Here is a 16,922-nt window from a genome sequence, read left to right as displayed (position 1 = left end):
TAACCATGTAGCCATGAATGATGCCACACCTCCTCTGTTCTGCTCCTGCAGGTCTGTTTGGGTGACGAGGCCACCAATGCCTCTGTGGCCACGGTTGCCCCCGTCATGGCCGCCCCCATCATGGCCGCCCCCGAGGACAACCAGGTCCAGAGAGCAGCCCCCCCCCCGGAGGTCCAGGCTGAACCCGAGGCCAATGTGGTTCAGGTAGGCATCCCGCAGGTACAGGTACTCCAGGGGGGAGCGAGCCAGGCCGAGAGAGCAGCCCCCAGGGTCCAGAGAGCAGCCCCCCCGAGGGAGAAGTCTCGTAGGGCCCGGATGTGTGAGCGTGTGCAGGAAGAGGAGAAGGAGAAGTGGAGGCCCCTGTTGGAGGCCAAGGACTCTGAGCTGGAGGCCATGAAGGCCAGCCGCGTTCTGGCAGAGGCGGAGTTGGAGAGAGTGATGGAGGAGGGCCGACGGAGAGAGGAAGACCTCCTCCAAAAGCTCTGGGAGGCATTCCTGGAGACGATTCCTGGCTGGCCAATAGAGCCCCCACCTTCCAACGCAGCCTAGTTGCGACTTGTAAAAGATTTTAAAAAATAAACATTGTTTATTCATAAAATGCGGCTGATATTTTGTCGCCGCCTATCAGCATTCATTAAAAATCCTCCAATCCACCATCCTAAACATTTTATCTGTATGTGTGTAAAATTCACTGTGAAAATACATAGGGGAGGAGTCGGGGCGCCGGCCGAATGGCTGTCTATGGCACTGCAAATACTTTTGGCTTACACGTGAGCTGTAGCAGCGCTCCAATTGGCTGTCTCCTATTTCCCGGCCGGGGCACAGAAAAGCAGATTATAGGCTTACCTAGGCTGCAGCCTAGGGCCACTACCACTAGGGGTAGTAAAAAAATATATAATTAGAGCCCTGAATATCCGGTTGTTAAGTCTGACGTCAAACGTGACGTTTTGCAATTTCCGGGTCGAAACCAGAAATTCTCCGCACAGCGGTAGAATGACAGTTTAATCGTTTTTTAGACTCGGATCTATTCATACAACAAGGGACACAGCACTTTCCCGTTTTCCCCATATTGTCGGGGTATCTGAGCCTCGGAAAAGCGCTATATAAATATAATGAATTATTATTATTATTGCGGCATTTCGAAGACAACGCCTCAGCCAACTTTGGACCCGGAAACATGTCGCGACTTAACAACCGATATTCGGACAGACAACAGGAGAGGAGAGCAACAGAGAGACAGACAACAGGAGAGGAGAGCAATAGAGACAGAACTGAGGTGAGGTGAGCAACAGAGATAGTTCAGGATGATAACAAACAGTTCAGTATGACAGAGACAACTAATAGAAAGACAACTGTATGATTATAGAGTTTACATGTTCAAGGAAATATTGTATGATAATAGAAAGGTACACTTTAATTTAATTAAAGAAGTAACAAAGAACACATTTATTATCACAATTGCATTGTGTTCCATGTCTTTCTCCATTGAATAAATAATGCCTAGTTGAATGGCTAAACAAGACAACTGTCTGGACAGTACTGCTAGAATTATACACCTTACCGCTGCACAGATAGACAAAGGGTATAAGTCCATTCTGTTAACATTAGGTCTACTCTGCTAACAAAGACTATTCCAGTTGATTTGTCAGTTGTTATTGCTTTATATGCAGTTGCATTATATTTTTGTTGTGTTTGCAGTTTGCCCTTTAATAAGTTATATATCAAAATAATTAAGTTATATATATATTATCATGCTAAAATGGACTGTAAATCCAGATTTTGAAGTTGATATTCTTCCCCGTGGAGCATGCCCCCATAACCTGTGCCCCACCCAAAATGTTTATCACCAGCCGCCACTGCCTGGTGGACAAGGCAGCGGAGGAGGCTCTGGTCCTTTGCAGGGAGGAGGTGGAAGAAGGCAGACCGAGAGAGAGCGGCCTCCGCCAAAAGCTCCACGTTATGGAGCAGGAGAAGAGGAGCCTCCTCTGTGACAACTCCGACCTGTCTCGCTGCCCAGCGAGACACTGAGAGGAGCCTGACCAAGGGCAGGGCGACCCTCTTGGAGACCGCCAACGCCGCCAGGGAGGCAGAGGACCAGATCAAGGCCCTGCAGAGAGAGGCCCTGGTGGACAAGCTGGCGGCTGAGAAGGCTCTGGCGCTTGGCAGGGAGGTGGAGGAAGGCCGACTGAGAGAGAGAGAACTCCAACAAAAACTCCACGTCATGGAGCAGGAGGAGAGGAGCCAGGCCAATGCCAGGGCCCTGGAGAGTGAGGCAGCTGAGGCTCTGGTCCTCACCAGAGCTGCAGCCCTGCTGTTGGACCTGGAGAAGAGCAGGGATGAGGCTTGCACGAAGCTCCAGGAGGACAGAGACCGGTGGGGGAAGGAGAAGGCCTCCCTCACAGCCGCCCACCGGCGCACCGCTGAGGCTGAGGAGAGCAGCAGGGCGGAGGTGGACGCGCTGAAGACGGACCTGGTCACCTCTCGTCAGCAGCTCTCGCTCTCCCAGACCAAGCTGCAGCAGGTGGAGGTCCAGAGCGAGGAGGAGCTGGACGGACTTGAGGTCATGACGGAAGACCTAGAAAAGAAAGAGGAGAAGCTGCAGCAGGTGGAGGACCAGACCAAGCTGCAGCAGGTGGAGGACCAGAGCGAGGAGGAGCTGGACGGACTGGAGGTCATGAGCGAAGACCTAGAAAAGAAAGAGGAGAAGAAGAACTCCAAAGTTCCCTACTTATGGTTAGGGTTAGGGTTAGGCGTATTTAGCTTTGTGTTAGCATATTTACACTCTTAGTATAAATATGTATTTATAACAATTTTTTTTGTTTTATTTCTTTAATAAAAAAAATACCAATCATGTGAGACTTTGTGATTTCATTACAAAAGTCAGTAATTAGTGTGCTTGCTGTAGGCAAAGTCAACCAGGACTATATACACGTGTCCGACAGGTCTAAGAGCACCACAGCTCTTTCTCTGACAAGACAAGACCACTTGGAAAATATGAAAAACACAAAACATGTTTGCCATTTCTACAGATTTAACAATACACAGATATCTTACATCAAAATGTTCATCTCTTCACACTGTCACTCCACATCTGAATATCTAAGCCATAACATTAATAGTATTTGTTCTGTTCTGGCCATTTGGTGTTTGTTTGTTAACTAGCTAACACAGTGGCTTTGACACCTGGTTACCACGGTAACGGTCTATGGTCTAACATAGGGATGGGCAACTTGCATGGTGGTGGGGGCCACAGAATGTATGTGCTGGTGTAACAGAGTTAAACATATATGTACAGTTAGGTCCATATATATTTGGACACAGACAGATTTTTTTTTATTTTAGCTGTTTACCAAAACATCTTCAAGTTGCAGTTATATAATGAACATGGGCTTAAAGTGCAGACTCTCAGCTTTAGGGTAAGGGTATTCACATCCAAATTGAAGGAAGGGTTTAGGAATTACAGCTCTGTAGCTCCCTCTTTTTCAAGGGACCAAAAGTAATTGGACAATTGACTCAAAAGCTGTTTCATGGGCCATAGTGTGGACTATTCCTTCATTATTTGTTAATCAATTAAGCAGGTAAAATATGATCAAGGATCGATTTTTCAGCACACATGTCATGTGTTGAAGGCACTTGACTAGATTATTGTCATGATCACACCTCCATTTAACGCTACTTCACTCGTGTGTGCGGGCGGTACAGCGTTCCACCGCAGTGGGTTTTTTCACCTGTGACCCCCTACACAAATACCCAGCAGTAGGCCGCTAAGCCTTCGTTTGCAATCCCGTCCGTTTTCCGTCGGTTGAACATACAGTAGAGCCCTATGGCTAACATCTGGTGAAGGACGACTCGTGGCCTCATACAAATGAAGGATTAGAGAAAGTCACCTGATTCCTGTCTAGATTTTGTGAAAGAAATGTATTCAAACCTGTACACTGCATGGAAATCTCACTTCTCCACTCCTACAGCATTTGCCTCTTTGTGATCTAAGACGGACACTGAGTTTCCTCCATGGTACCCAGGGATGCAAAGGTATAAGAAAAGGTAGGTAATGAAAATGAACGTAAATGTTCATGTTAAAATATGCACATGAGGTTGGTAAATGTACCCCCCCCCCCCCAACACACATACACAAATGTACCTATAGCCTACTAAGTTGTGGTTTATCATTACATCGCTGATAGGACCCAACTTTAAATATCTTTGTGTGTGTGTGTGTGTGTGTGTGTTTGCTTGTTTGTTTGATTGTTTGTGTGTGGTGTACATGTGTGTGTACATAACAACCATACACTGATCTGCCAAAACATGGTGATCACCTGCCAAATATGCTAATATGCTGTTGGTCCTGAGTGTACGACCAAAACAGCAGAGGCATGGACTCTACAAGACCCCTGAAGGTGTCCTGTGGTATCTGGCACCAAGACCCCTGGAGGTGTCCTGTGGTATCTGGCACCAAAACGTTAGCAGCAGATCCTTCAAATCCCACAGATGCTCAATCGGATTTGTGGTTTGTCCCTCCTCGGAGTCGGACCACTGTCAGTAGGTACTCTGCCCGGGAGCACCGCACAAGCCTTGCAGTTTCAGAGATGCTCTGACCCAGTCGTCTAGCCATCAACAATTTGGCTCGTGTCAAAGTCGCTCAGATCTTTTACTCCTGCCCATTTCTCCTGCATCCAACACATCAACTTCAACAACTGACTGTCCAGGTGCCGTGGTAACAAGATAATCAATGCTAACGTGCTTCACCTGTCAGTGGTCATAATGTTTTGGCTCATCTGTGCATGTGTATGTTTGTATTGTAGCACTATCTCTGTTGACTTGGTATGTAAAACATTGCTCACTAAGCATGCTGCATTAGCATTTGTTATTCCAAGACTCATAGGCCTGTAGCACTATCCAAGATATCAAGAGATAATGAAAGGTGTGATTTTTTACTTCTAAAAGCTCTACATGCCCATGATAAATCAGTAGCAAGAAGAGAGAGAGATTATGTGAGAGAAATAGAACATTGAGCAATGTACTGTAGAATCTACAATCACATCACTTTAGGCCTTTAGGCTACATACTATATACCATTCATGTTTTGTTAGACATTGTCAAGAAAGATAATGCATTAGTAGGCCTATTTGCTGCTAGAAAAAATATATTCACATTCTCAGTGAATTTTCTGTGTAATTGAGCGTTTGAAGGATGAGAGTGTCAGGGTTGCTTGGTGTGTTTTTTGGGAGAGTGTTCCCAAGGGTGGGGGCTGCAGTAGTCCGTCCCCCCCCCTTCCCAGGTTCGGTCCTTATGATGGAGACAAGGAGGCTGGCATCAGTTGACCCTAATCTGTGGGTGGAGGTGTGGTAAGCAAACAGCTGCTTTGCCTACTGTATGTAAATAGGGCCTTGCTACCACAGAGCTATTAACAGATCTACAGTATTCCCATTTTTGTGTTGGTTTTGTGTTATTACTATTATTATTATTATTATTATTATTATTATTATTATTATTATTATTATAACAACATTATCATTATCATCATGAAAAGTCCATGAGAAATCCAGCAGTGAGAACATATATTTCTTATTTGGACCGGACTGATTTCAAAAGGTCCAATTTATTTGATTACGCTCTATGCACTTTCTGAACGTCCGTTTATAATTCAACAGCAGACTCTAACAGAGGCCTGTGTTTGAGTGAAGTCCCTCTCACATGTGAGAGATGAGATGAGATGAGATATGAGATATATTTGTTATTGTTATTTCAGGTCTCTCCATGACTCTCCTATAGCACTGGCAGACAGGCTGTGTAGAGGTTCAACACATTAGTCATATAACTAATGATCCTTCTGATCCTTTATTCCCATATAGATGTCAGAGAGAAAAGATTCACTAGCTTTTAATGAAGTAATGAAGTCAAGGATTTAAACTTGGGACAAGCAAATATTTTATATATTCTTTTTTTCTATACGTTAATATATCAACAAAATGCAATCCATCTTTGATTTAGTATTAGTAGATTTTATTATTTCAAATATAAATGTCTGTGGTAAAATAGTGACAAGCAAGATAAACTAAGAGCTCCACCTTGTGGAGAAACTTAGTCAATGCATCATTTTATAGAAGGGCATCTTACATTTAAATTAAATTGCTATATCACAGACCATCATGCCTTTCATATACTAATATTTATAAACCCTCCTCGGGACTGATGCTGAAAATTGGCGCATACTAAAGCATGATGGTGCAATGCATCAGACTCCTGCAGATTCAATGTTTCAATTCCCCTACGAAAAATAATATTATCAAATATCTCTAGAGATCATCCAGGGGCCCATTCCACGAAGGTGGATTATCTTCTAATCCTCGAAGAAGTTCTAATCGGCGATTATGTTAGCTTGCGTTCGGTGCCATCAATGTGGCTCAAATAATTCGCTGTTTGGTTGCTATGCAACATATCCTTCTGAGTCAGATATAATTAGCCTGGTCCCGAGCAGACTTACAGGCTGGCTAAGGTAATGCGTGCGTCAAAAAAGGCTCACAGGCGGAAACTACATCCCGAATGACAGTTCCTCAAGTGTCTTTTAGGACTATTTCACACGAGATAGATAGATAGATAGTTTGACTGTGTGATAGATAACTTGATATTTTGAAAGTGTGATAGATAGATCGATAGATAAATAAATTAAAAAGTGTAAAAAATAAAATAAAATAAATAGGTATCTTTATTAACTTGCATTGCTTTTGTCACAGCGGTCTGGCTGGCGCAGTGGTTAAGGCAACCAGCTATCCCACCTGGAGAGGGGAAACAGCTACGCGAGACTGCTCTTTGTGGACTTCAGCTCCGCCTTCAACACCATCCTTCCAGACAGGCTAGTGACCAAACTACTAGACCTGGGTCTATCACACTCTATATGTGCATGGATCAAGGACTTCCTGACCGACCACCCCCAGAGGGTGCGGGTGGGCCCCCACACCTCCACAGCCCTCAGACTCAGCACTGGGTCCCCCCAGGGCTGCGTGCTAAGCCCCATCCTCTACAACCTCTACACCTACGACTTCACCCCCGTCCACCCCAGCAACTCCATCGTAAAGTTTGCAGACGACACCACCGTGGTGGGATGCATCTCGGGGGGGGACGAGGCGGCGTACAGGGATGAGGTAGAGCAACTGAGCAAGCTGTGCAAGGTTAACAACCTGCTGCTGAACAAGTCAAAGACCCAGGAAATCATCGTAGACTTCAGGAGGAAAAAGTCAGAGATCCAGCCCCTGCTCATCGACAGAGAGAGCGTGGAGAGAGTCTCAACCCTCCGATTCCTGGGGATGCACATGCGGGATGACCTGACCTGGAAGGACAACACAAAAGCCACCATCAAGAAGGCACAACAGCGGCTATACACCCTGAGAGTCCTCAGGAAGGAACACAGCAAGCAGGAGATACTGGTGACCTTCTACCGCGGCGCAGTGGAGAGCATCCTCACCTACGGCATTTGCAACTGGTTCTCCAGCTGCACAACAGCGGAGAGAAATGCGCTACAGAGAGTCGTGAGAACAGCACAGAAGATCACCGGCGCCCCCCTCCCCTCTCTGGAAGAGCTGTACAACACACGCTGTCTCAGGAAGGCCTCCAAGATCTCCAGGGACCCGACCCACCCTGGGTACGAACACTTTACCAGGCTGCCCTCGAAAAGGCGGTTCAGGACCTTGGCCGCAAGGACAAACAGACTGAAGAATAGCTTCTACCACAGGGCCGTCCAGGCCCTGAACACAGCAAAGACCTAGGTTCTGGGCCCTGGACAGTCTGGACGGATTGATGGCAGCTGCTGGACTGAAAAAATCTGGTGTAGTGCTGAGGCACAAATATGTACATTTCAAGCCTGCAAACTGCGACACTTTTAAATAAATGTGAAATAACACTATTGTGCAATATGACAACCCTAGTCGTCTATATGTACAGTATAGTATAGTGGATAGTGTACATAGCCTTTATTTATGTAAACCAGCTCCTTCCCTTCTTGTGATGTTTTTAAAAGTTTTTTTTCTTTCCTAACACCAGGGGAGCCACCCCTCCTAAATTTCGTTGTTTGGTACCTGTACTGTAGCAATGACAATAAAGACCATTCATTCATTCATAGAGTTCCGAAGGTTGCGAGTTCGAGACTTGATTTTTTTTTTTTACATTTAACCGATACCTTCATGCAAAGGCTTCAAACACCATTTTAATCGTGTCAGTTCTTGTAAATTAGCCTGCACCATAATTGTATAGCCTACATACTTTTTTAGATGAGATTTTAGATTAGATTCAGACAACGAAATGCAGTAAAAAGTGCGTCTGAAGAGGGATTTGAACCATCGATTTAAAATGACGATTAAATACTATGGCAGCGGTCCATACCACTAGGCCATTGTGACGATATGACGGTTTGTAGCCTGCTGCTGATATCACCACAGTAGTAAATATTAATTTATTAAAATATGAACATATAACAATAACTGGGGCTAGTATGACCTACGCATTTAATCGGTCAGCAATTTCTTGCCAAACCATTTCCCTCGCCTTGTTAATTGCGGCAGTATTGCACTATTTTACATTTTATTTTTCTGTCTTCATAAAGATCAATAATTCGGAATGCTGCGCAAATGTAGGACCCCTGCAGAGTGGAGTATCTTCATTTCGACAGATCGACTCTTCGGGGCTCTTTATGTCTGCGTGCACGCGCCCATATCGAGGATTTGTAAGCCGGTGTTCTGTGAACACTGATGACACAAGCCTGATCCTCGTTCAAGGAATCACCTGAGGCTTGAATTCCAATCCCGAGTTGCCTGATCGCCTGATTTATTTCAATCGCCGATATACTAATCCACTTTAGTGGAACGGCCCCCAGATGTGGGGAAATGAATAGCAACCAGGAAGAAAAGAGACGAGACAAAAGATAACATTTCACTTGTTTGCATTTATTTATACTATATATACACTATATATTCATATATGAGCAATATACAGAACGTATTGACATACTCCAACCTTGTCAGCAATGGAAACAAAGATAGACATTCCTAGTAAACCAGATGTGAGATAGATTTCAGTTGTAGTCAGTGCTGTGTTGACAACCAGGAGAGGTGTCAAAAAAACAAGAAGCCTTGTATGGAAGGAGACGGTTTAGGAACACTTCAATAATCACTTACTTTTATACTTTATGGTCTGTGATGGCATAATGTGGTGTTCAGTTAGTAGGTTGGTGTGGCCATTCCACAACACAATGTGCAAAGTAGTGTTGCTGAAAAAGAGTACTGCTGACAAGGACTTGCAAACATCATAAATTCTGACACAAATAAAATAAACCATACACAAGGAACAGTTAAAAATGACATTACAGTTATTAAAAAAAAAACTAAGAAATTCCACTCTTTCTCTTCTCAGAGGGCAGAGGAACCATATCAAGTTGTTCACATAAGGATAGCCATGCATTAGCAGCGCCCATCACACATTCTTATTGATAGATCACCAGCTGGTCCAAAGCTGTGGATGGAGCGCATCATTTGAAAAATCCTCTCAATTAATAATATACATATCTCACACTGCTCGTAAGCAATACACTTTGGTATTTAACAACTTTCAGAGAAAAATACTAACTAAAATAAAAAGTAAGTGGTTCTTTAAAATCTAAATCATTTGAAACGCAAGGTAATCTCTTTTTTTCTATTCTGGAAAATAGAAAGATGCCTCTTACTTTGTAAAACTACAAACATTTCATGTTTGTCAGTGTGCAACAGCTGACACATCTGTCTCTTTTAAATACAGTACAATATCTTCTCTGACCCTTTAAACATTGTCCAAAAAAGCTGACTTTTCAATACATTCTAGAGAGAAATACACAACTGAATTGGTCAAATGCAGAGGGGGGTGAGGGATGGGGGAGGCAGATCCTGGTATTACGGTTGGAAGAAGTTCTGTCCTGGTGTTCAAGGTTAGTAGGAGGGTGACTGGGAGGCTTTCCCTATGGAGGGTTCAAGGGTAAATGGTAAACGGACTGCACTTATGTAGCGGCTTATTCCAAAGCGCTTTACAATGCCCTCTCGTTCACCCATTCACACACACATTCACACACCAATGAGCAGCAAGCCGAGATACCATGCAAGGCGCCGGCCCGCTCATTGGGAACAATTTGGGGTTCAGTGTCTTACGCCCCAAGGACACCATGGCACGTGGCCCACAGCCAGGGATCGAACCGCCGAACCTTGCGATCATTAAGGCGGCCGGCTCTCCCTCCTGAGCCACAGCCCCGCCCTCAGGAGGGTGACTGGGACACGTTCCCTCTGGGGGGTTCAAGGGTGCACCGTGAAGGCCAGCAGTTCCTCGGAGTGCAGGTTGTTGAGGGAGCGCAGCTCGGGGAGTTTGAGCAGAAGCTTGGTGAAGGTGGCGGCCTCGTTGGCGTGGTTCTTCATCATCAGGCTCCGCAGCGCCCGGATCAGCGTGTCCTGGAGGGCCTCCACCGAGTCCAGGTCCTGGATCCCAGAACGATCTGACGAAAGCAACAACGGCACAGACACAGGGTGAGTCATCGTCCCACTGGGATGGTGATGTTTCACCAACTTTCATCACTTCCCTCTTAACAGTCCAAAACTCTATTACAAGGATAACAAACGTATTGCCAAACATTACAGAGAAATGAGTCATGGAATTTACATGAGGAAAGAAGAGATGGGTTTTTTGTTGCATTACACTTTCACATAATTGCGTAATGAGAATGAGAACAAAAGAGGAACAAAGGCTATTCAAATCACTCATCATAGAGACAAGTTCACAGATTGGGGACAGATGTAGGATGAATAAGAGGACAGATGGCAGGCAGACAGACAGACAGACAGAGGGTGAGGTATGCGTCCTTACCGGCTGAGACCAGGACCACGGCGGTGAAGAGGCTCATCTCGTCCTCGTCCAGCTGCAGAGCGGCCAGCTTCTCGCTGAAGTCGCACATGGAGGTCAGCAGGTCACTGGCGCCCACCGAGCGCAGCGCCTCCAGGCTGTAACGTTTGCCCGTCAGGAAGGTCACCGTGCGCTCTGCCATGTCGAACAGCGAGGCGAAGCGCACCATCAGCACCTGGAGAGGAGAGGGAAGGAGGGCGGAGAGGGTGTGAGACAGGTGTTTGGTCAGAGTGGTGAGGCTAACTAGGGAAAGAGAGAGTTTTGTTTTGACGTCAAGTTTGAGTCACTGTTTGTTTTCTCTTACCTCGAAGGTTCCGGCTTTCAGCAGGCTGACTTGGTCGTACTGGGAGAGGTCTCGGAAGCCGGGGATCAACTTGGCAAACCCCACCACCTCCCGCACGGCGGGGGTGAAACTCCTGGAGAACTCCTCCCAGATCTCCTGGCTGCATTTGCGGGGGTCCACGTAGGAAGAGTCGTTCGTGGGGCATACCTGTGGAGACAGAACAATAGGGCCTTAAGCAAAGCTAAGCTTTTTCTTCTTTGAGGGGTTAACATGAAACATGGCAAGAGCTTCAGAGATTGGGTAATTTAAGTTGAATCTAATGCAATTGCTTATAATGTGCAGTATTATTAAAGACATCATATTTTCCATCAGAACATTTGGAGGTGAACTAAAGAGACACTCACCAAGTGTCCCCTCTGGTCTCCACTGTACGCTGGTCCACTGTAACCACTGGAGGTTTGTGCGTTCATGTTGCGTTCCCTGTGATGGTGGCTGTGGCCGTCATCTTGCATTCCACCACTGGGGGCGCTGTTACACTGCTGGTAAGCAACCATCTCTTCCCTGTAAGGACCGTTGTTGACGTGTTGGCTGTTGCCGTAGTGACCTTGTTGGTAACCACGGACGATGTGCTCGTTGCAGCGGTTCCAGCTCTTGTGTGGGTCCTCCATGCGGCTGTTGCAATGTGTTGCCCTGCCGACAGGCGAAGGTGAAACCTGGTCCTCTCTCGGCGACCGTTGCTGCTCTTGGTTGTACGTGAAGGCGCCCTGCTGTGCCTGGGTTACCGTGACGGCAGACTCGTCCTCGCCACTGTCCGACGAACATGACGAGGCGGAGCTGGAATTAGTGTCCATGGGGACCGTGGACTCAGAGTCTTTGGGGCATTGTGGGGAGGAAGGGTTGGAGTTGGAGCATGAGGAGGAAGAGGAGGAAGAGGAGGAAGAGGGGCTGGTGTTGGTAGGAAGCCCCTCCGTTGGGCAGCTCTGGGTGCCATGGAGCATGCTGTGCAGCTGACTGTTGTTCATCATGTTGTTCATGGCGTTCTGCATCTCCAGAAGCATCCTCTGCTTTTCCCTCTTTGGGATACGGCCAAACCTAACAGCTGGAGAGGAAGAAAACACACACATCAGCACACATCCAAGACGTCATATTCCAGCCAAATATTCCAAGAATGATAGTCCATCGGGCATTTTACTGTATCTACTAAGCAATGGTGTAAAATTAAAAATTAAAATAACATTTGATTTGATTTGATTTTGGTGTAAACAAACAAATTCCCACGTTTACATTTTTGGCATTTAGCAGACGCCTTTATCTAAAGCGACAGCAGATACATTTGTCTATGTAAGTGAGTCATCTATCCATCAGTCATAGCAAGAAAAAAGTAATCTATGCTCAGGCCTGGGGCCATTGGCAGTCATGATGCTAGAAGAAGGAAGAATTATTATTATTAATAATAATAATAATAATAATAATAATAATACATTAGACTTATATAGAGCTTTTTTCTAGACACTCAAAGACAAATTAAGTTTTGTTTTTATTTATTATTACTATTATTTACAAATACTCCACTGTAGACTAGGTCCACTTACAGTCTCTAGACATGCCCACAGACAGACACTTCTTGAAACGGCACTGCTGGCAACGGTTCCTATTGATCCTCATGATGATGCAGCTCTCCATCTTCAGACACTTCTTGTATTGAATGTTCTGCTGGATGCTCCTCCTAAAGAAGCCCTGAGAAAGACCAGAACATTCCACAGACTTGTTATTATGAGGTCAGTGCTAAAAGAAAAAAGGGGCAACAGAATGAGACATGGATGAATGAAACTGGCTGGGAATGTTCGTCTCACTCACCGAACTACTTTAATAGGAACACCTGTACACCATCTCATTCATTCAGATGGTGTAATGGTGTGGGGAATGTTTTCTTGGCACACTTTGGGCCCGTTAATACCAATCAATCATTGCTTGAATGCCACAGCCTATTTTGGGTATTGTTGCTGACCATGTGCATCCCTTCATGGCCAGAATGTTCCTATCTTCTGGTGGCTACTTCCAGCATGATAATGCACCATGTCACAAAGCAAAAGTAATCTCAAACTGGTTTCATGAACATGAACAATGTTCAAGGTGTTCTATTGGATTCAGATCCGGTGACTGGACTCAGTGTTCTTCAGTGGCCTTCCCAGTCACCGGATCTGAATCCAATAGAACACCTTTGGGATGTGGTAGAAGGGAGATTCACAGCTTGAAAGTGCACCTGAAAGATCTGGCAGGAATTGCGTGATGCAATCATGGACCAGAATCTCACAGAAATGTTTCTAACATCTTGTGGAATCAGTGCCACGAAGAATTGAGGCTGTTCTGAGAGCAAAGGGAGGCCCTACCCAGTATTAGTACAGTGTTCCTAATAAAGTGTATATTGGCGTGAGTGTATAATGAGTATATACTCCATGGATAGAGCTGGTCTCACCTTGCAGCCCTCACAGGCATGGACGCCATAGTGGAACCCTGATGCCACGTCACCACACACTTTACACAGCAGCACCATGCCATTGATCTCTGCAAGATAAACATAGTCATCAGTTTTTTGTAATAATAATAATAATAACAATAATTTATTACATTTATAAAGCACTTTTATTACTATTATGATAGTGCTGCTGATGACAGTATTCTAAATAACTAAGATTAATAAAAAAAAGACATTCATATTGAACATTAGACGTTAATATTATTCATACTAAGGTACAAATAAAGGCTTGCTTATTTTATGATAATTAACCTCTCCTTGATCATTTACAAGTGTATGGGTCGGCTACACACCTAAGCTTAGTCCTGGACTAAATCACTCTTTCAATGTAAAATCTCCATTAAAGATGCTTTTTAGTCTAGTCTTTAGTAAAATCGTTGTCTTTGAAACCGGCCCATTCAGTAATACTAATCTTACTTTCCTATCTGTATTTCTAGGATTAAAACTCACTGGTGATGCCACTCTTGGCAGAGGAGGTAGACCTCCCGGGCTTCTCCGTGCCATGGCTGCGTGGGTGTTTGGCGGGCGTGGGGGCGATATCCACCACCATGCCCACCGCCCGGCTAGGCAGCGAGGGGCGGGGGGGGAAGGAGGTCAGGTAGCTGCTGTTGGAGCTGTCACTCAGACAGGACTCTGGGCTGGAGGCGGAGCCTGAGGAGATGTAGGCTATCACTCCTCCTATGGAAAAGGAAGGGAGGGGGGGGGGGGATACATAACAGCTTAGCAGTGGAATCAAAACTACACAGCACTTTTTAGATTAGATTCAACGTTATTGTCATTGCAGAGTACCAGACAACAAAATGCACTTTATCTTCTAACCAGAAGTACAAATAGAGATAAAAACATGATATAAAAATTTACAATTATAGTGATAGGTACAGTATGGCAAGAACGGTAGTTACAGTTATGAGCTAACTGTATATATATGAGCTAACGTTCTGGATAGGATGTCATTGCCACACTAAGCTTATTTCAAAGCACAAGCCCAACTCTATTACATGTAATCTAATACATGTAGTCCGATATTAATTCAAATAGACAACTTAAAACATTTTAGAAGGCAACTAAGAAGACAATTAAGACTAATTGACACTATAGGCGTAGACACTCTGCTTCATGTTTTTCCTGATTGACAAGAAAGGCAGGTTTTCAGGGTCCAGCTATGGCAGAGGTCAAAATACACCAACTATGTTAAAGGTTACCAAGCAAACCACCCAAGGCTGATAAACAAAAAAAAACAAAAAACAAAACTGCAGGGTTAGCTTGACACTCCCAAAGCTTGACACTCCCATCTCTCTCTCTCTCTCTCTCTCTCATTCATTAATCCCACTTATCTTTCTTTATGCTTTCTCACCTCCTCCATGCTTCCTGGTTGGATAACACTGTTACATAACAAGCCTGGATCTGTGTGAGTGCAAAAACACTGGTGGTTGCCTTTCAAACACTGATGGTTGCCCTTTAAACACTGATGGTTGCCTTTCAAACACTGATGGTTGCATTTCATTATTATTATAATTTTTTGCCAATCTATCACCTTCAGATCGTTCGTCTTTAACACAATAATAAACTGAACTGAATGAATGAATTGAATAATCCGTGTGTGATCAAGGGTGACGTGTGACGTCACGCACTGACAGTTTCCAGTTGTTGATGAGGAAGCCCAAGAAAGGATGACTCTTTTCAGAAGAGAAGAACTGTAACAAAACAACATGTATTTGTCTATCTACGGTTGTTCTAAGTGTACTCAATGTACTCGGAAACCAGTGGATGATTACCGTACAAACTATGACATATCGCTTACCATAGTTATGTTTTATACTGTATATTTCTATGTATTTTGTATTTTGAATTTTGCAACTGTTTTTAAATGTGTGTGTTGTACGGCGACCTTGAGTGCCATGAAAGGCGCCTTATAAAATAAATGTATTATTATTATTATTATTATTATTATTATTATTATTATTATTACCAGACCCACCCACACGTGGACCTGTCATGAGCGAGTCTAGGTCAGATGTCTACTCCTCCCTCACGTGGATCTGATTTATGCAATGATCGCGTCACAGCCTCTTCTCGACCAATCAGCAGTGAGAGTACACAGACACACACATGGCTCGGCTCGCGTCACAGCCTCTCCTCGACCAATCAGCGGTGAGAGTACATAGACCAATCAGCAGTGAGAGTACACAGACCAATCAGCAGTGAGAGCACACAGACACACACATGGCTCGGCGACTTGGGCCATGTGAGTACAGAGAAAGCGGAACACTGTTGTTTTCAATGAAGTGGCACTCCTAACCTACCCAAATGGCCTGACATTCCGAAGACAATTCGTATCTTTTAGCAGGTTTCTGATAGTATTCGGTTTATACACTCCTAAACCAGCACAACGCAACATCATCTATCGGCCAATATGAAGATATAGTGATAATAACCCAATGTACAAATAGATCTGACACCCATTCATTCTCCACAGCGCCAATTCAAAACCAAGTTACTTGTCAAATGTAACAGGCCCATAGATACTTTAGTTGACATTAAATGACACATTATAAAAACACAGTGACGGCGGCGTTAAATGATCCAATCTTACCAGGTTTGGTTGATAATGATATATCTTCAGGCATCTCGAATCCGGAAATCTTCACAGATACAATCTTGAGTGAATAATCTTGTCAAGTCAAGTGCTCGCCAGTTGAACAGAATTAACTTGAGGATTTCTGCCAGGTTTGTCAAGACTGCTATTTCAACGTAGTCTGCTAAAGATCATCACTGTTTCTTCCTTTAGAGTCTGTATGACACACAAGTGCAGATACAGTAGTAGCTGTGGAAAAAGTGCACATATAAAATATTTTGCACTCTCAAAATTCAAAACAAAAACAACTCCCTGCTCTGCATTAAAAATAAAAATTCATGCATTAAAATTCTCTTCTGCGGCATAAAGTGTCCACCCAGCAAATCGTAGGCGAGTTGAGAGATCTGCAATAACAAGTTGAGAGACGCTGAAGGAGCTCGCTGGTAGAATGAAGGTTCTGTACTGAAGGCTCTCAGAAGGGTGACCATGTGACCATGTGACCTAGTTTGCTGGCCACGCCCCCTCGCCTGGCCGCTTGAGTCACGGTTTAACCCAGTGACACACTTCTCCAGGCCAGAGGCGGAGTCAACACCATGTGAACGGGTTAGCAGGCTGCTGTC

At 44.6% G+C, this 16,922-nt stretch overlaps 1 protein-coding gene across 1 annotated transcript; it reads right to left on the bottom strand.

The window, feature by feature from the left end:
- Positions 1-8,921: 8,921 nt before the first annotated feature.
- On the bottom strand, positions 8,922-16,738 carry nr1d2a (nuclear receptor subfamily 1, group D, member 2a). The gene is made up of 8 exons (XM_080540845.1): positions 16,321-16,738; positions 14,178-14,405; positions 13,668-13,756; positions 12,784-12,928; positions 11,596-12,290; positions 11,213-11,398; positions 10,873-11,083; positions 8,922-10,504 (listed from the first exon to the last, which is right to left on the bottom strand). The coding sequence occupies exons 1-8, from the start codon at positions 16,352-16,354 to the stop codon at positions 10,308-10,310; spliced, it is 1,785 nt and encodes a 594-aa protein (XP_080396971.1). The 5' UTR covers positions 16,355-16,738; the 3' UTR covers positions 8,922-10,307.
- Positions 16,739-16,922: the final 184 nt, after the last annotated feature.

This window comes from Nansenia antarctica (genome assembly GCF_963989245.1).
Source record: "Nansenia antarctica genome assembly, chromosome: 10".
Taxonomy (NCBI): domain Eukaryota; kingdom Metazoa; phylum Chordata; class Actinopteri; order Argentiniformes; family Microstomatidae; genus Nansenia; species Nansenia antarctica.
The sequence above is the reverse complement of the archived record's forward strand: the minus strand, read 5'-3'. Positions and strand labels throughout refer to the sequence as shown.

Excerpts from the sequence above, each read along its gene's own strand:
- nr1d2a (XM_080540845.1), bottom strand. The coding sequence starts at position 16,354 with ATGCCTGAAGATATATCATTATCAACCAAACCTG. Across the intron at positions 14,406-16,320 it reads ATCATTATCAACCAAACCTG|GAGGAGTGATAGCCTACATC; the intron begins GTAAGATTGGAT and ends CCTTTTCCATAG. Across the intron at positions 10,505-10,872 it reads CGTGGTCCTGGTCTCAGCCG|ATCGTTCTGGGATCCAGGAC; the intron begins GTAAGGACGCAT and ends TGCTTTCGTCAG.